Raw genomic sequence first — 19,605 nt, 5'->3', positions numbered from 1 at the left:
TAGCTGAGAGGAGAATCTTGCCTGAAATTCCCACAGCATTTGTAATTTAGCTACAGTTCCTAGACGTGGACGTTTGGGAGTTGATGGCAGGATGTTTTCACTGACATGCACTTGGCTGAGGATTTCCCTCCAAATGTTCTGCTGCAACTCAAGTGTGTTAACTCTGTAGGCTCTTGAGAAGACTTTTTTCGAGCTGTGACCTGATCTGGTGGGGGAGAGGAGGATGGATGAAATCATTTCTTTAAAGCAGATCTGAATCTAATTATATTCAACTTCCCAGACAGCTTGAGTGGAGAGTCACTAACCTTGCTAGTGTGGAGGACGAGAGGAGGAGCTGAGTTGTGATCAGGGCTTGGAGGGCTTTTGGGGTGGCTGCAAGGGGCAATGGGGGTAGATCCTCATCCTCTGCCCTGCCTCCGAGGTGGCCAGCCTGATTCAGCCTGCATCCACCGCCACAGACACGCCGGCATGGGCTGCTGTGCAGCTGGAGAGCTTGTTGCAGAGCCTGCTAAGCAGACCTCTAAGCAAGCGTGGTAAACAGAGTGCTCTGTGCCACCTCCTTGGCTGACGAGGAATTAAGGAAGTTAACAGATTAAACACTTAAAAATAACTTTCGTTTCTTTCACTGCAAGTCTTTTAAGCCCCCAGCCATTTAGGAACAAAAGGGATAGTGACCCACGGCAGTCGCTGCATGTAAGCAACAGCCAAAGCTGTCTGAGGTGCATTGGCCCCATGATCTTGCTGTGAATAAGCACAGATAACAAGGAAGTCAGAGCAAGGATTTTTTTTTTGGAGCAAAAGAGTGTGAAATAGGATTAGCTGATTCACAGAGGATGCAGCAACACTCTGTGCGTATTTACTGGGGAAAGCGAGATCAATAGGACCACTCTGCTGCCAAACTGAGCATAAAAGTCTCTTGAAGAAAATCAATCTTCCTTACAGGCTCATTAATGTAAAGATCAATTCACATTAAATTGTAATTAAACAGAGAGGGCTAATAGGAGAAGGGTAAATGATCTACTGTGCCACAGGCAAAATAGATCGTGTAAAACTGAGAACTGAATACATGGAGAATTGGGATCTGGGAGTGGCAGGGAATGTGCGAGGTCTGTTGGAAAAGGCTGGCAGTGCGTTCGGATGCCCACTGGAGCAACATGATGGTGAAGGAGGGCGCTGCGTTGTGTTCCTTCTGGATGTCCGGGGTGATACTGGCCAAAGACAGCAGCCAGTAATTCCTGTATCAGGAGCAATGTTTCCACTTGAACTGCACAGTTTCTAAGAGTTTTTTTTTTTTTTTTTTGTCTGAAGTGTTGGGGATTTAACTGTACTTGGTTGAATTCATCACACTTTCAACATGACCTTTTTTTGTTTGACTTCAGCTTTAAATTTCATTGCATCTTGTTTGCACTTTCTACCAGATGAGTTGACCAGTCCTGGGGATCCCTAACAGAATTGGGATCCTACAGTTGATCTTCTGGAGCAGCTGACTTGTGTTTTCTTAGAGAACGTTTGGGCAAGCAACTGTTATGTCAGTGCTGTTATGCTGCTTCTCTGCTGTTGTCTGGGGTTTGCAGAGCCTTTCTGAAGACCCCTGTGGTCCATTAGCCTCTCTGAGCTGCTGTTTTGCTTTCATCCAAGACCAGTGTGTCCTGCTCTGTTAGCTGAAACGGTGCTCAGTCACTGCACCCCACCGATCAGAGCCAAGTGTGATTTTGCTTTTCAAGTTAGATAGCAAGGACTTGGCTGAGTACCAGGAGAACTGCTGCTTCGACTCCTGACTGCTCCGGGTAGCCTTTAGAGAAAAGGGCTTGAAAGTGCTGCATCAGTACTGTTCATAAAGTACAACTCAGGCCTGAGCTGGTCTGTACGTGACAAGTGAGTTCACTCGCATATAAGCGTCAGTGTAGGTGGTGCTGAAAATTCAAAGTTTTGGGCTTAAGTGGAATTGAGGCCTGAGCAAACGCAGCCATATAGATGCAGCCTTACCCTGGCTGTGGCCTGGGATCCTGCTGTGCTAATTGCTGTACAAACAAAACAACTGCCGTGACCCCCAAGAGACTTAGTCTGCAAGTCATCTTTGCTGGAGTAAGAAAAGGATGATCTAATAATTAGAAATAAGGAGAATACTCTGTTAATTCCATCTGGGTCGCAGCAAGTGGTTTTGTACTCATAAGCACAAAATCCAGATGAGTCAGACGCAGCCATGTGCGGGGTCCAGTCAGCAGGCTCTGCCTGTGTGCAGGACAGGGCTCAGGCAGCCCAGGAAACCGTGCTGCCTGCCCTGATGCACGGTGTCTCGCACACAGAAAGCTTTCCCTGGTAAGTAAGGCGAAGTGGTTTGTGCATATCTAGATCCAGCAGTGTGAGCAGACATAGCTCACGCTGCTGGAGCCCCCAGCCTCTGCTTGCTTCAGTTTTCAGTCGGTGTAATGTCTGCAGGGACCAATTCTCCAGTGTTTATTCAGGCAGTTCTTTTCAGTGGCTGGAGGGAGACTTCTTCCCGAGGTTTTGGTCTGTGCTATAGGCTGTGCTACCCAGCTTCTATTTTCAAATACGAATAGATCGATGTGGAAAGGTGAATAGAACGAATGCCGACAGTCAGGATGTTCAGTGTGCAAGCAACATCCAGGCATAAGATACTCTTAAAGCTACCTCTCGTGTTTGCTTTGCTCAGAGTTCATGGCAAGGCTCTGGTGTGTAAAGTCCGCTGGATTTTGAGGCCAAAGACTGCAAGAGCCTTTCCCAGTGGAGGAAATTCTCATTAATCATGTGCTCCCATGCACCAGAAGAGACACTGTTTTGACTTCTTGTTTGGGCTGTTGGAACTGTTCTAATCATTTGCATCTCCTCTGCAAGCTTTCAGATATGATGTGAGTGCATGGAAACAGCGAAGGATCTGAGGCTATTCCAGGGAAGTGAGTAATCATTTCTTCTAGAAAAGCAGCAGAAGTGAAACAGGCGGTCCTCAGACTCAATAAAAGATCATCAGAAAGCAATCTGCACAGATACAGAGCAATGTAAAAATTAACCAGAGGAAAAAGATAGTGAAAGTTGGTGGCAGTTCTTGGAATACCAGTTACCCCTTGAGGCTACTTTATTACATCTTTAATCGTGAGCATAACTCTCGTGTGCAGCTGAGGCAGCTTCTCCTGCAGATAGGGAATTGTTTCAGGCTGAGCTTGCATCTGCTCTGAAGTCTCTGTGCTGCTTAGCTGGCCATGCTAGGTGAGGATTTGTTCTGGAGGAAGGGGATGGATGACCCAAGTGGTCTTTTGGGACAGAGCTCAAGGTGTTAGGAGCTGGAATATGGGAACGGTATCTTGTGTACATGTTCCACATACTCATTACACCCTAAGACCAAGTAAGTTTGGGTGGTTTTGCTTCCTCCTAGCCAAGGAGGGGGTATTGCCCCGGGGCAGATGTAACTGGTGAACAAAAAGCATCTTCTGGTGTGTTGTCCCAGGGCAGGTGCATCACGCGCAAAGTACAAATGGCTCCCAACTCGTCCCCCTGCAGATCAAGCCTAGATTAGTTGTTAGGGTCATTTGTGACCATGATCTTTTGTTAAGGTCAATATGAAAAACAGCCTCATATTTGAACCTTAGAATAGCCCGAAGTTACTACTATTAATATCTGTGGTAGATTGACTGGCTCATGGCATATGGCAAATAAAGCCCCTGTCTGCAGAGGCAGCTCCTTTGTTAGTCTCCTCAGGCTGAGCAGATTTCAAACATAAATAACTTGCTGAGTTAAAAGTTTTTTTTAGCATATTGGACTTTCCTGCCTAAAAATGCTAGTAACTGCAATTTAGTTTGCTCAGGAGCGAGTAAAAACAAAGTTGCAACTACAGTAAAAGGAAATTAAAGTATTTATGAATGTATAATCCTCTATCCATTTCTCTTCTCTCCAAAAGCTTGAAACCTTGATATAGTTCTGTGACAAAATGGCACAAAATCAAGAGATATCAGCGTGCCACTGTTTCCAGACTTTTCTTCACCTTGCCCAGTTAGTCCTCGTTGTCAGTCCGTAAGTGTCAGGTAGTTTTCTTGGTCCTTAGCTCAGTGGTGCTTCCTCACAGCGTGGTCTGCCTCGCTCACCATTGCCTTCCCAGCAGCGGCTGCAAACAGATGCACAGTGAGAAGTAAGGGCAGGAACAGAGGTAGGACAGATTTTTTTCTTAAAGTTATGGTGCCGTAAGTGCTTTCAAAATCCATTTTGTTTACCTTCAAGCGCCCTGGAAGGCTTGAGAACAGGCAGCGTCTTTTAGTTCCTCTGCGTATAACAAGGCTAAAACTGTTTCAGCAGAGGTGTTAAAAAGTGAACGTGGTTCAAAGCCCGGGGAGTAAAACATCAGTTTTCCCATTTACCTTCTGCTCGGTACGATGCTTAGCACTTCCATCATCGCTTCCACTGGCACCGCGAGGAATGGTGCGTAATTCAGAGTAAAGAAACACTAGTGTAAACAGTGTTCACTAACGTGGGATCCTGCTGTGTCTGGGTTGGAAAAGGTTAGCAAAGAATCTCTAGAAGGCTCATGTTGAACGGAATAAAAGCTGACTATATGCTGGATTTTCTGTTATTTTAAACCCGTATTAAATTCCCCAGATAATTGCAGAGGGGAACAATAGGGATCACGTTAAAAGTTATGATCTTACTGTTGTGAAAACCGCCTTGCTGGTGGTAGGCGGGGTGGAAAATCTGAATGCTGCTTATTAAGGTAGACAGGAAAATGATCAGTCATGCCTTTGGATGAAATGATCGCTTAAGAGGCCCTCCTCCCTTCCAAGTGTGTGCATAACTCTTGCTTGTTAACAGGAATTCCACGTGAATATTGATTGGGAGTAAGTGGTTGGGTGAGTACACGTTCTGCCTGTCAAACCATTTAATGTTCAATTGCACATCGGGGAAAATAGCAAAGGCAGCTGGAAAACGGAAGAGGAGTGCAGGAGCATGCAATGGAAGTGTTTTAGTGGTCAAGGATCTGAAGAGAAAATGTTGGGGAGAAGGGAAGAAGAGTAAATGGCAAAAGAAAGAACCCACAAGAAAGAAAGAATGGCAAAAGAAAGAACCCAGGCTCATTGTTTTTAGACTTAAAATACCTTCTGCAATCCAGTGGATACTGCAGGTCACACTGCATGGAAGCAATTGCTGCTTGGGGGTGAAGTGGGGCGTGATTAGTATAAACAACCAGGGAAAGGCTCTGGACTTCCTGCAGTTTTTCAGTGCCCTGGAGAAAGAGCTCCTTTCCTTACTGAAGCTTTCTGCTCCCCCGATTATGTTCCTGGGACAGACTTCTTTCTTTTCAACATAAGAGGAACTGAAAAAGTAACTGGTCCTATTAAAGAGGCTTGAAGAAGTTACTGGCTAAGTGGTGGTGAATGCTTTTGATTTTGACCGTTGGTTTTACAAGATCTGCTCTAGGGAAGCCTGTACAACTATTATTTTACACCAGCCTGGGTTAGCACAGTATCAGTTCTGCTTCAGAGATCAATTTTGCTTCCGAGACCTTGTCCCGCAGTTTCCTGAGGCCATCCTTCCTACTTGACATGCTTTATTAACAACAAGGTGTCTAAACTTTTTAAAAGAGCTGTTTTCTTTCCGAACTTGGCTGTTGCTTTTCCACACAGGAGCTATTCCTTCTCGCAGGATGAACAGTCTCAGCTGAGTAGAGCTCCCAGTGAAGCCTGCCCAGAGGCTATCCGTGCTCTGGCGACCTTGCTGACAAGACAGATAAGCCCTTTCAACAGAGCACAAGTGTGTGTCATGTTGGAACAGACTAACCAGCCAGCCTATCTACATCTATAAAGTGTTAACAGGAGTTTGCTTGGCCAGTTAAAAGCGCGCGTTCCTCTAACCGCTGCCTCCTGTAAGGGTCTGCTGCAAGTGCCATTAGTTTTTGGGAGGTTCATGGTCTTGTGGAGCAGGTACTCATGAATATTGTCCTTTATTTACCTGCCTCAGCATCAGGGTCACAAAAATCTCATGTGGTTAAATTCACCTGTTTGTTGTGCTCCTGTCAGAAATGGGAAGAGCCTGTGTCACATCCTGGTGGCATTCAGGCACAAACAGCGCATGCTATCAAGCAGTCTGCATGCAATTACGGTTTGGATTTATGTCCCAGCATCACGGGCAGAGTCATTACATTTGGTTTGCACTTAAATTGCTTTTCCACTTGTGTATTTTCCCCTCCTCGCTCCTGTGGAGAGACAAAAGCAAAACAAAGCCACCCACAAAACATATGCACTCGCTAGGCTGTGGTGGATCCTCATTGCTTTGATCATTTATTACACAAAGAGGAACTAAAATCAGCATCAGGATTTAAGGATAAAAGTGCCTACATGCCTTGTGATCCTGGGCCCTATTGGCTTTCAAATGAAAGCGCTACCCTTGTTGATTAGATGGAAGCTTGCAAAAACTTGCTTGCAATGGCAACAAAAAGAAGATGCTGTCTGTGCTGGGGATGGGACAGAGTAGCTGTCCTAGCCCCTGCTCTGGGTGAGTTAAATTTACATCTGGCTCATTCTGATTCTCTGTCTCTTCCTCCTTGCCACAGGTAAGACTCCTCTTTGAGGCCAATGATGAGATGTGTAAGGTGTATAGCATAGAAACACTGACCTGTCATCTTCCAGCAGCTCAGTGACCCCTTTCAAATACTGATGGAGCCCCTTCAAAGAGCCTGTGCAGTGCCCACAGCCTCATTCACATAGGTGGTGCAGAGCCATGTGGTTTCCTGCATGCTGGTATGAAGCCTTCCATTTACCTTGTAGGACTCTTCCTTCTACTCCCGTAGGACAATTTGGTTCCTTCTCAGCAGAGTTCAGCCCTCAGCAGAGCCTCTTCTCCCTTCTGTAGCCTTCCTCAGTGCTTGTTCCAGACAGAGGCTGGGGAACGTGAGGAGATGGAGGGTGACAAGAGCAGCAGATCGGTCTGAGAGCTGGAGAAGAAGGGGGTTAAACGCTGGCACAGTTATGTGTGTTCACAAGCTAGTTGTTTCAAAACTGGCATCGATTATGCCCGGTGGCTCAGAGGTGCTTGCCCTCCCTCGTGCCAGGGATCCGGCCAAACCGCAGCGTAAGCTGAGCAGCGGCTGCCGAAGATCCCTCGCCCCACCACTGAAGGGCGCGCCATCCCTGACAGGGATTAAGGTGACTCTGAAGGTCAATGCCAAGATGTTTTGAGGTGGAGCTGCACGCGGGGAGGCAAGGTTGTGCTCTGTGGTGTTGAGTTCATGAAAGTTCAGGAACGCTCCTTACGGCGAGGTTGTGACAAACAATGAAAGATACTTTACGCAGCATTTTCGTGGGTCTGTTCCCTTTGAGAATACATCACTTAAAAAGCCCGTGCGGAGTGCTATCTTCGTGAAGCATCAAGCAGAAAGACTGGTACATTTGGAACCACCCCGCTGCTGATGGGGGACGGCTGTGCCCGTAACAGGGATGGTCTGGTCTGCAGGAATCTTAATTTGCTTTGATGTCATAACAGGTTGTGTAACGTGCTGAGTCGATAAGGCAGCCTGTTTTTAAAGATGACTAACTTCTAATCCTGCCTGTCCCACACATTGTACTCTGCTAACAGATCGAATGCTGAAGGCTTAGGACGTTTATATTGCAAAAAAATATCCAAAGTCATATTGTGGCAAGTCAAAGAAGTCTAGTGAGAGTAAATGCAGATCAGAGAGAGGGAAAGCTTTTATAAAATTGTGTCACTCACCTCAGTGGATCTAACGCACAGCATAAAGTTATCTGACAAAACAAAGTTTACATAAATATTGTCAGTGCAGAAATACCTGGAGAGAATAGGTACGGTTTAGAGCCCCACGTCTGTCCCAGCCTGCATCTAGCTGTGGGCAGTTTGCTTTGTGCTTCTCCATCCTAAAGCAGCGACACAGGGCCAAGAACGTAACCTGGTGAAGGAACACCCTGTAAGTACATCAGCAGATGGAGAGATGCCTTTAGACTTCCTGCCATTGTTCAGTGTGGCTGGAATACCTCTGTCCGCCTGTTCTTGCTTTACACTTAGGTATGATGGTTTTAAGTGAAAACAGCCTGAAATGGTCACAGATTGTGTTTGCTGCACCTTAGAACGGCCTTGTTCTGGAGAACTAGCGAGAGGGAAGATCCTGATGTAGTCTCAGACAGACCACGTAAACCTTTAAGGGGAAGTCAGGATGCCTGTAACCTCCGTGCAGTTTTCCCCCTCTCACTTTGTGTCTGACCCCAAAACGTGGTGGCTGCTTGGCCTGCCGCCGCTCTGCTCTCGCTGTGCATGCGGCCGGCACCTGAACAAACAGAGCTGTATCTGCGGCGGCCCTGGGGCTCCGCCAGGATTCCTCGGGGAAGGAGTGATTCAGAGCATCTGAGAGAAGTGGGGGCCGCTTCCATGCGTCCTTGCTTCCTGCCCAAAGAGAAACGCGTGCAGCGTTCATTTGGAGAGAAAGAAAGCGGGGCTGTTCCCTTGAGCAAGCTCAGCATACGTTGGGTTGGCTAAAAATGTATGTTCTTATTGGGGTACCAAGCCCTGAGCCTCACCGATGATGCTGGTGAGACTGAGGTGGCAGTGCAGAGTGGCAGGCAGCTTTCTCGGGGCAGCTGGGAAGCCCGAGGGCTTACGGCTGAGCTTTGGGCAGCTCAGGCTTTCAGGGGAAGGTCTCACGCGCAGAAGATAGATAGCATGCTGTTGTTTTCCAGCTTGTCACCTGCGTATTCATTCACTCCGTTCTCTGTTGCACAGATAGCCGTTCCCTTGCAAGGTAGATCTTTTCCCCGATACAGCAGGGGAATTTTTTTGATTAAAAGTCTTTGGCACAGCATTTTTAGGAGTAAAATGTTAAGATCACACAAGAAGTTTTATGCTGACAAGATATACAAACCGAGTCACAACAACGTTCCCTATCCCTATTTCCGTAAGAGGAATCACTTGGGACAGATTTTAAGTTACGGAGCACAGTGATGTGACAAGAACAAACAGAAATGGCTCTATCACTGTAATGTCACTAATGTCACTGTAAACACAGCCGCGTTTTGCAGGTTGTGTGTTCCTCTTCATCCTCATCATGGCACTAGCTCAGGCATCTTCCACTGTGAAACTGTCTCCGTGTAGTGAATGGCGGGGTGAAATCAGATGGCAGATCTAAGGTGGGAGTTTAGGAACCCCTATCTTAAATCTTCTTTAGTGTTCTAGGAAGATTGATATTAAATCTCTGTCTTCTCTGAATTGAGAAGATGTAGGAGGAGGAGGGCAGGTAATTCCAGGCATCACTTAGTCACGGTGCATGTGAGCCAGCTTGTGTTACGGTGTCTTTGATCTCGCTTCTGGCCGTGCCCTCTCTGCGTGGCCTGTCTGTGACACTGAGCCTTGCATGTCCTTCGGTAGCAAACCCCATAACTCTTTCTGGCTCCAGCACTGTTTTTTTTCACTACTTTCCCAGTGTGGAAATATTAACTGAACTCCGGGCTTCTCCATCTCTGGCCGTAGCCTTGTGATCTCTCTTATATGCTCCTTTTGAGAATGTGCTCACGTTATTAATAGAGCCTTACCCGAGGTGTGGAGCCTCTTTTGAAGCTTGATTTGATTTTTGATGCCTATAACAGGTGTGGGTTTAATAGGTTTGCTGTATTAAGGCTTTCTTTTTTTTTTTTTTCGGCGGGCCCAGCCAGCTCTGTAAGCTGACACGACATGAAGGCCAGGCATGTGACTGCTCCCTGCCTCTAGCCTCACTTCACACCACGCAAGTTGTGCTGCAGGCTCCCAGCAGCCAAGGCAGACTTAATTCAAGCTTTGTCTAAACTAGGAGGGTTTTGTGCTGATTGTATTTAAATCACTCTGAGCAAAGCCCCTTGTGCGTTCCCATCTGAGGGTCTGCTTGCTTTGATTTTCCGCTGTCAGCTTTCTAATGGGCAGCTGCTGAGGGGAAGTAAATGTGGCTCTAACAACAAGGGAGCGTGTTTGCACTGCTCTCTGCATCGATTTCACAGAAGAGGTTTGAAGCCATGGTCTAAATTAAACTGATTAGTGTACTCCAAAGGATAGGCTTGCTGCAAAGAGGAAGGTGAATTCTTCTCCTATTAGGTCTACTGGAAAATGTTTCACAGCCTGTTTATCAAATAAATATTCACAAAGACGCTTCGAACTAGGAAACCCACCAGGATTAAAGTGTAACTTTACCTCTAAAATACAAGCTGAGATTCCTGGAAATGCTGCAAGCTTTTGACTTTGCGCCACCTGTTGTTTTCCTGCCACCCCCTTCGGCTCCCTCCTGACTTAGAGCAAACCCAAACACGCTTTGCTTCGCTGGAACATTTTGCTTGTTTTTCTGTCTCTGAGCAGCCTGGAGAAGTGCAGAGCACGCGTTTGCTTCCTGACGTTGTCTGCATAGGCTCGGTTCAGCAAAAGGCTGGCTGTTACCTCGGTGTATGCTGCTAGGTTGCTACGGTTCATCTGCTTTAGCTCGAAGTGGGTGTCTCCAGGAATGAGGGTACGGATCTGGGAAATGAAACCCTTTTAGCTACATCCTCCCTCGTTCACAAGCAAACCCTCGTGGACTCGGGCTCCTCAGTCCCTGGGATTTCTTTTTCCCCAGAGCGACTTTCACTCCAAACCCGTAGTCCTCGGCGAGGCAGTCGTGCAGCAGCTGAGTCCAGCAGTGCATTCCCACGCAGATGGATAACCCAGAGGTAGAGAGGGGTTAAGAAACTTGCCCAGGGCGGATGAGTCAGTGCCAGAGCTGGGAATAGAAAGTAAGAGACTTGGCTCCCACTCCTGGCTCTAATTGCTCAATCTCGCGTTGAGGCCTTGTCATCTTATACTCTTGAGGTAACGCTGGCCGAAGCGAGGCGGGGAAATCTGTTTCCAGGCTGTGATACCTAAGGAGAGGAGAGAGGAAAAGACACCTGGAGGCAAATTGGTTGTGGAAGGGCCAGTAATTTGTGCTTTAAAGCCTGGTTCAGCAATTGGTACTAAAATCTGATCTGTCACCTTTGAAGCCGAGGAATTGTAAACTAAGGAGTGAGTTGGTAAAAATCCAGGCCTTGTGCCTGGAGAGAGGAGGTAAAGTTATAACTTCATCACTTGTCTTCCTTCTGTAAAACACCTTTGTGATAAGGTTGGGAACAAAGGAAAACAAGCTGAAAGGATCCAAGTACCTAACAGGAAGGGTTAAATCACATTTCAGCTCTTACTGTAAGAATGAAAAATTAAATGTAATCAAGCTAGCAAAAGGCTTGGACTACGTTGCGTTCATATCACATGCTGTGTATAGGAAAAGTCAGCAGGGCTGCTTTTGTTTGAAGTGCAGTGCTTTGAGAGGGTGCAGTACTTTGCAGCAAACTGTCTGACATTCCCCAGCTGGGACTGGCCTGGGATGGTGTTTGGAGCCGAGAGCTACGTTTGGAGTCAGCCCATGTTTGAAGGAGACAGGGAGAGGGAGAGAAAGAAGCCTGTTGTTTTCCTGTGTGAAATAATGCATCCATCTCATCTGCCAGCTGCAGCGCGAGGAAAGTGAGAGGCAAATGGACAGAAGTCACCTGGAAACTGTGAGCATGGCTCAGACAATATAGTTCTTTCCTGCCCTTTCCTTCCCTTCTTTAACTCAGTCCTCTGGGAAGGGCTGGGAGATCTGGCAGGCAGGCAGGCTGGATATATGTTGAGCAACTAAAGCACAGAAATATTAATACTCCAAAAAAATAACATTGGCTTCCGAGGAACAGTTCATGTCCAAACTCACTCCGTGCTCTCACTCCCTTACAGCCTCAGCTGCCCCGTGCAGGAATTGTCAGGTAGTTTATGGATTCTTCATGTTCATTTGTACAAGTCTTCATTTCCTGTTAATTTACAGCCAGATTCAGCACAGCCATCACAGCCCAGATGAGATCAGAGTTGAACTCAGAGCCCCTTCTTCAGCAGAGCTCAGAAAGCACGTTGGGGTTTGCTTTCGCTTATGTCTGCGTTGAGGTACTTCCCTGAATCGGGGCTGCTGTTATTTTGAGAAGGAAAAAAAGATGGAAATTTTTGAACTTGCCAGTCTTACCTATTGAGGCCTTGCAAAATAAACCAGTTCTTACGGAAATGAAATCCTTCTCACCCATGCCCTCAGTTAATGGAAGACACAAAAATCTGGGCACGGCGAGTTTTCCTGTGTTTCAGTCACCCTATTAACAAATCCACCAGAGCTCTGTTCCTCTGCATGCCACGGATGGGAAAATTCAGTCTTCTTTCCTAGCTGTAAACTAATACTGGTCATATCATTGCTTTTTGTTCTGTTCGTGTTTGCAGAGCCTGTGTGCCCATAACCCATGGAGTAAGCAGTTTGGGGACTTAAGTTATGACTTCCCTTTGCTTTCCTGAGGCCTTTCTGCACCATATTGGCAGAGCATTTCTGTAGTGGTGTGAAATCTGTCCTTACCAACTTGTGAGCCTGCACTGAATTAACTAAGTAGCATTCAAACTCCTAGGAGCATTTCTGGGACTATTTCCGTGGTGTAAGCAAGGATCGGGTGCTGTTCAGAGGGTGAGTCTCCAGAGAACCAATTGTCAGGGGGATGTGGTTTATAGCCTCTTTCTGTTTACCAGCAAACGTGGCGGTGAAACAGTGTAGTCGGGAGAGCCGGGGCGTCCCAATTTGCATTCGAGAGCGCTTTCACTGGCGGCTGTCTCTTCTTCTGGTTACGCAGCGGGTAGGCAGCCGGATTAAGCCACAGTACTTGTCTGAACCCTCTCTGCTATCTCTTATTATTCAGCAAGTTCTCAAGTGTCTGCTGAGCGTCTCTATTTGGAGTGCCTCACTCTCAGCCTTGCCAGGAATATCAATGACTGGTCTAAATTCACATCAGGCATGTGCTCTACTTCTTGTGACTAATGCACAATGTATTTTTTTTTAATTGGTTACTGTTCTCTCCGCTGATTCAGGCCAGAAAGGAGTCAGAGGAAAGGACTCGGGGGATTTTTAGTTAGACCTTGTTGAGTACAGATGAGGCCTAAGAGGTAATTAACTGTTTGACAGCTGTGGAAATCTTGAGGAGAGCTTGCAGTACCTCCTCGAAAGAAAAACATTAGATTGAGTCCTTCAGGCTTGTGCTGATAAGGCAACAAATGCAGGTGACTGTAACAGGGTCTGATCCTGTGGGCAGTGCTTGGGCAGAGCTCACGGTACTGCGGAGTCGTCCTAATCAGGCAGTGGGACAAAGGTAGCAGAAGATGAGGAAATATTTGCAAGAAGAAGCCGTCTTACAATATTTCTGCGTATTACAAATCATTGCAACTAGTCCAAAGCTGAGGGTTTTCAGAAGGATCCCTAGGAAAGAGGGAAGCAATGTTTTGTAAGCTTTCCTGAGACTGTATATACTTAACCTGCTTCTTGCAGACAACTCTGAAAATCCCATCCTCTGTGTAAAAACATGGGCAGTTTGCTTAAACTGTTGATCAACCCTATTTGCCTGCAGGATTAAAATCCAGTCCTGCAGAGCTTGCATGTAACGAATCCGATTTGGAAGTGCAGGCCTGTAGGAGACCAAGCCCAAACGGCTGGAAGGAGAACTGATGACTTGAGTCAGTACTTGTGGAGAAGGGAAAGTCTCGTACCGTAACAGAAAAATTGTCCAGAAGCCTGCAAATGTATGAGACCAAATCTCTGTAGTCACAGGAACAACATGGGGGTTAGGGAAGGTGTCCCTGGCATGGGTTTCTCTTAGGACAGCTGCTAAAGACGTGCTGGAAATCACCACGTGTGAACTCAGCGGCCAGCCTGAGCGCCTGCCGCAGCCTCAGATAGTCTCTTTGTTTTTCCAAGAGAACTAAATTGTCTCCATTTCTCCTTCTGACCATTTCAGGCATCACAACAGGATCCGTAGCATTGAAGCAAGTCAACTGAAGCCCTATGTTACCCTGGAAACGTTGGACCTGAGTTTCAATGACATCACGGAAATCCGAAACGGCTGCTTTCCACAGGGACTTCACATAAAGGAGCTGTGAGTTTTTCTTGTTGGGAACAGCTTTTGTTGAGTTACCACAGCAGAGAAAAGGGCCTCAAACCTTCTTGAAAAGAAGGAATGGGAACGACACAAAAAGTATGGGGTTATTCATCAGGATTTTAAGTGCAGAGGAGAATCGGATGGCAGCACATTGTCCTCACTGCCAAGTTATTTATTGAGCTTTTTCTTCTGGGTTCCTGACGTACCCCTAAAGAATGCAGATTATTATTTGTGTTGCACGGGAACATTGCAGCAGTGAAAAGCTGTAATGCATCCTCCAGGTGTTGGTGTTTTCACTGGAAGCCTAGAAGCCAGAGGTGTGTCCAGCAGAGCAGTATCTCTTCCCCAGTGGGATCTGTAGGTGCTGCTTCCCAGATCAGCACAGTTGCATCTGGAAGAGGGGAGGGTGAATGATTATTTCATCATTACAGTTAGTGACTATTGAATGAAATCCCAGTGGCTAAGAACAGAAATCTCTCGTTGATAATTTGAAGAAAAAGTGGGGTTAAGCAGAGTAATGCCCTCCCCGTAGAGCTTTTTGCCTATTCAGGGAAACATAAAGTGAGCTATGCAGACAGACGATCTGCTTGCATTAAAGTTTGCACAAAAGTTACTGCCTGTGGTTGTAAGAGGATATAAGTGTGTGTGTGTTTTACCTGATGTTTGTTTGTTGGTGTGTAAGAACAGCCTCTGTGCTAAGACCAGAGTGCAAGTAAGAAAGAGCCATGGGACAGATGCTGAGGGAAAACTATTAAGAAATGGCAAATAGTTGGAGTCATTCTGCACTAGAATATTCTCCAGTTTCTGGCTTCCATTCCAAACTTTCTGAAGCAGGAGGTTATAGAGGAGCTCTTGGGAATTGCACTGCACTTCTCCACATTCGTCACAGGGCTCTGGGAAAGGCACTGTGCTTTTTGTGCAGCCAGAAATCCAACAGAATTGAAGCCATCTCTGTAATTTCACCAGCCTGTCTGGAGACCAACTAAATGCTGATAAAAGGAGATTTCTGACAGAACTGTTCATTTTTCTGCTGTGATTTATTGCAGCTACCTGGGGAGCAACAGAATCAGCACCCTGGAGCCTGGTGCTTTTGATAGTCTGTCACGGTCCCTGCTAACACTTCGTCTGAGTAAAAACAGGATCACTCAGCTTCCTGTCAAGGCGTTCAGGCTACCCAGGCTAATACAACTGTGAGTAGAAATGTGTGTTTTAATTAAACTTAGCCATGCTTTATGGAGACAAATGTCCCTGAGGATATACGCACCAAATGCCACCCTTCCTTACCTGCTATTTGTAAAACTTAGAATAAGCTATGCGCTAGTCCTCTGCCAGCACCTAGTAAAACATACTGGGAGAGTTCTCTTTGTCTTGTAGCTGTTGACCTTTCAGGCCGTTTTTTTGATCAGGTGGGGAGGGATGGGTGCAGCAGCAGGCATCAGAATCTTGTGCATTGACAGCGTAAGACAAATCCATTCCCTTGAAAGCTGCTGGTGTCTGTGGTGCAAGAGAGGTTTGGAAGATGCGTCTGTTGGGAGTGACAGAGCTCAGCCACCATGTTAGGTTTTCAAGACCACACAGGTATCTTTATGTGGCAATAAAATAGCAACGGCGGAAGGTTGTTAAACTGCAGTGATATTTGGGCAGCGAAAATAACACTCTAGATGAGTTAACACACACATCATTATCGTCCTGCCTGCAGTCTGTAGGGCAGGAGCTGCATGGAGACACACAGACATCTGCAACTATAAACATGCTTTATGTGTAAATAGTCGTTTTAATGGCTTAACTTTTCCTTCTGCTTTTTCTGCTGGAGAAATGGTCCCAGCCTGTGGCCTGTTGTGGTCTTTCTGTCAAATTTGGTAGGCAAAAGATCAGCTTCTGTCTATCAACAAAAACTCCACAAAGGCTGTTGGAACTCACACCGCTAAATGGCAACCTTCTGATTGAGGCAGATCCTTAACCAAGACGTGTCTAAGGAATGGGTGTGCATCTGTGCTTGCATACTTGTAGGATTCATAGCCAATCTGGGATTGAACAGCGTAGGACAATAGCTTATGCATCTTAGGAGTCTGTTGCCTCTCAGCTGGAAATTGCTGTTCCTTAGCTGAGAGCAATACACCGTGTTCATCTGTGTCCTGTGCAAAAGTGTAATAAACCAAGGGTCAACTCAGTCTATTTAGGAACAGTTTTCACTGTAAGTTAGAGTGATTGGTATTCTTAGACTCTGAGACAGTCTCGCAGCTGGTTGTTTAACCCTATGGATAAACAGGAATGAATAGCAAGTTATACATCTTGTGTTGTACAATTTGTTGTGTACAGTTCTTTTTCTGTCAAGGCATAGTTCACTGTCTTGGAAGTGCGTTAGGGCAACAGTCTTTATGCCTAAAAACTTTCTAATTGCTTTCTTGACTTTAATTATACTCAACTTCAGTGCAACTTCGACATTGTTTTTTTTAAGCTTACTTTTTTTAAAAGAAGTAAGCCTGGAGTTCATACAGCTTCCTCATCTTTTCCAAAACAATTTCTGATGTTGTAATCTTCATCATTTTGTTCAACACAAACACCAAATAGGGAACTACCCTTAGGTTAGTCTTGCATTTGCAAAGAGGACATCCATTTGCAAGGCCCTGTCTTCAACTTCAATGCATTGTGTCAGTGAACTTCTCTATTGCCGTCATGCAACTGGGATTTCACCTGGCATGTCTGGATCTAGCAATCCATGATATTGTTTGATATGGGTTGGTGAAGTGTGCTGTGATGATGTTCACATTGCTATTCTGGGGAAAAAAAAAAAAAAAAAAAAAAGGTATTTCCAAGCTTTAGGGGTTCCCACTCACAGAGTGGAGAAAAAAAAAAAAAAAAAGAAAGAAATGTAATGAACCAAGTTGGAGATCTTTGTATACACAGAATACTGACTGCCTCATTATTGGAACGACTTGTTTCAGTCTTTATTAGTTTCTTATAATAGGAAAAAATGTGAAATTTTTAAAGGGAACTGAAAGCTTTCCTTTCAAATTTAGCCATAAAGCTTCCACTTGGGCTCACAGTTCATATAGCACCCATTTGTTTCAGAGCACATTTTTTACAAGTCCTGTAAAAACGGTGGGTTGTAAGGAAAACGATGCTGATGTTTAACTGTGTTTGTTCACGTGGTGCCTCTGCTTGAGAGAAGGTGAAGTGTGAAAATTGATGAAAAGGATAAATGGCTTAAAAGATATTCAGAGAGAAGAGGGTTGAAGAGGAATTGCTGCACTGTCTGTAATTTCTCTGTAGTGAAAGTCTGTCCCAGGGTGAGTTTATTTAAGAGATCACACCCAGCTGACTTCCCTGGCTGGCTCGGGGATTGAAAGTTTCCGGTGCGCTTCTGCTCTCTCCTGGGAACAGTCGATGGAGGAGTTGTTGGCATTGCTGACCTTATTGTATGCTGTGCAGACGTTTTCGTGAGAAAGGACTGGGATTTAATATACTTGTATGGCCTTGGTGATTTTAGGGAGCTGAACCGGAATCGCATCCGCCTGATTGAAGGCCTGACGTTCCAGGGACTGGACAGCTTGGAAGTCCTGAAACTCCAGCGCAACAACATAAGCAAATTGACTGATGGGGCTTTCTGGGGGCTAGCCAAGATGCAAGTTCTGTAAGTTGCCTTCTTGTCTCTTAAACAGCCTAGACTTCACCTGTTACCTTGTCCTTCTTTTAGCCAGGACTCCATCAGAGTGCCAGTCCTCATGTTTCTGTCTATATTCTGCATGCACAGAACTGTGCAATGCTACCACAGCCTTTGTTCCATTGACCCACTGTCAACTCAGTGCTCTACCAGGTGTTCAATAAAGAAAAATCCAGTTTTTCAAGCTGTAGCAGTGTGCCGTTGCAAATTTGATGATTTGAACACTCCGTAAGTTCCCAACTGGGCTTTAAATGAAAGCTCTTCTGGCTCCTGCAAATTTCTTTTAACTGATACATGGAAAATATGTGTTGCAGACCTGATTATTCTGCATCTTGGGAAACCTAGAAACAAGCCAGCCTATCTCAGTGATGAGTTCTTTCCATACAAGAGAGCACATTGAACAGTCATTGCAGAGAAATGCTTGAAACTTGCAATGTGATTGGCTTTCAAGTGTGTTTGCAGGGTCACAAGTGATCAAGGCAGTATGTTTCTGGAAGCTGCTGTCACATAGCTGAGACTCTGCAAAAACAAACTCCGATGGGATGCTCTAAGCGCAGTTTACGTGCAGTGGAGCGTACCTCAGCAGTCACACCTCATTCTGGGCATTAAGCCCTCAGAACATACCCGCTTGGTACCTTGTGACTGTGTGACAGTGGCAGTGTTGTGCCTTTGTACTGGGAGGTTGGGTGGGAGGGCGTGGTAGAAAGCCGTTTGCTAAGTGAACACCTTAGACCTTTTGCTTGTGTTCCCCTTGGATTTCATTCCTTTCTTGCACATGAAATGCCTACTCATGGGTGTGTCCACATAGCTATGTAGAAATATGTGTAGGAATGGCTAAAACCCCGGTCCTTTGTGGAGATTCTTCATTGTTGGAAATTCTTCAGCACTTGACCAGTGTTGCTTATCTGTCAATTCCTTCTGATTTTTCTCTACAGCCACCTGGAGTATAACAGCCTGACAGAAGTAAACAGTGGCTCTCTCTATGGCCTTTCGTCTCTCCACCAGCTTCACCTCAGCAACAACTCCATATCGCGCATCAACCCCGATGGCTGGAGCTTCTGTCAGAAGCTGCATGAGCTGTAAGTTGTTTTCCCTGGTGGTTCATTGGGCAGGGTTTGATGCTGATGTAATGCTAGCAGGCAAGGTAGGCACCTTTCCCCCATCTCACGGCCTACAGCTTCCACTGTATCAACGCATAGAAATGCAGGAGCTGCAGCCTCCAAGCGATGCCCTTGTTATTCATGATGTTACGACCTTCGGAGCGCTTGTTTAAAATACTTATGCACCATGTAAGTTTTTGTATACTGCACAGTGCCAAAAGACCTGGGAGCTTGTGATCTGTGGCTTGCCAATGCTTTCTAGCTACGTAGTTACAAGACATTTGCCTGAAGGAAGCTTTGCTTTGTCCTGTGTATTTACAAAGAATATTCTTCTGGTTTTAACCAGCGGAGATTTGGCCCTTTCAAGGCAGTTCTCCTTCTTTCTCCTATTTACACTTTACCCTTCCTGTAGGGTTCAGTTGTTGAAAAGTAAATACACTGACTTTGCTCTCCTGAGATTTCCTGCTGTGAGTATGGTCTCTTTGATAAATGAAGGAAAGCCGTGCTGTGGCGGATAGTCCCACAAGGGTGTCCTTTGGGTCTGTGGCACTGCTTAATGCCTTTTTGAAGAGACCCACATGGATGCCTGCAGTATTTACAGAAGTAGCTGTCATCTCCTTGGTGGGACTGTGGAAAGATTCACTTTTTTCTTTGGAGAACTTGACACATGTGGTTAGTGGAACTGTAATTCATTCTGCTTGATGCTCGGAAATCTCTTGTTAAACATTGTTACGGGTTCTCCTGTCCACCAAAAAGCAGTACAGTAAAGCAACTTCCTGTTCTCAGAGGCTTCGCTCTGGACTCAGACTAAGGGTCTGTAACTGCGTACCCAGCTGTGAGTCCTCACCTTTTGGCATGTAGATTCAAAGTTAGTTGG

General features: G+C 45.9%; 1 protein-coding gene across 3 annotated transcripts in view; it reads left to right on the top strand.

Moving 5' to 3' along the window:
- The window catches only part of LRIG1 (leucine rich repeats and immunoglobulin like domains 1), an 86,614-nt gene that overhangs the window by 41,688 nt on the left and 25,321 nt on the right, over window positions 1–19,605 (top strand). For all 3 annotated transcript variants that reach the window (XM_035337461.1, XM_035337460.1, XM_035337458.1), the window contains exons 4-7: window positions 13,824–13,961; window positions 15,011–15,154; window positions 17,455–17,598; window positions 18,564–18,707. In XM_035337461.1, the coding sequence (XP_035193352.1) occupies window positions 13,824–13,961; window positions 15,011–15,154; window positions 17,455–17,598; window positions 18,564–18,707 (570 nt within the window). The remainder of the gene's footprint in view (window positions 1–13,823; window positions 13,962–15,010; window positions 15,155–17,454; window positions 17,599–18,563; window positions 18,708–19,605) is intronic.

The sequence above is a fragment of the Oxyura jamaicensis genome, chromosome 12 (assembly GCF_011077185.1).
Source record: "Oxyura jamaicensis isolate SHBP4307 breed ruddy duck chromosome 12, BPBGC_Ojam_1.0, whole genome shotgun sequence".
In the NCBI taxonomy this organism is placed as follows: domain Eukaryota; kingdom Metazoa; phylum Chordata; class Aves; order Anseriformes; family Anatidae; genus Oxyura; species Oxyura jamaicensis.
Note: the sequence above shows the minus strand (reverse complement) of the source record. Positions and strands in the feature narration are given on the sequence as shown.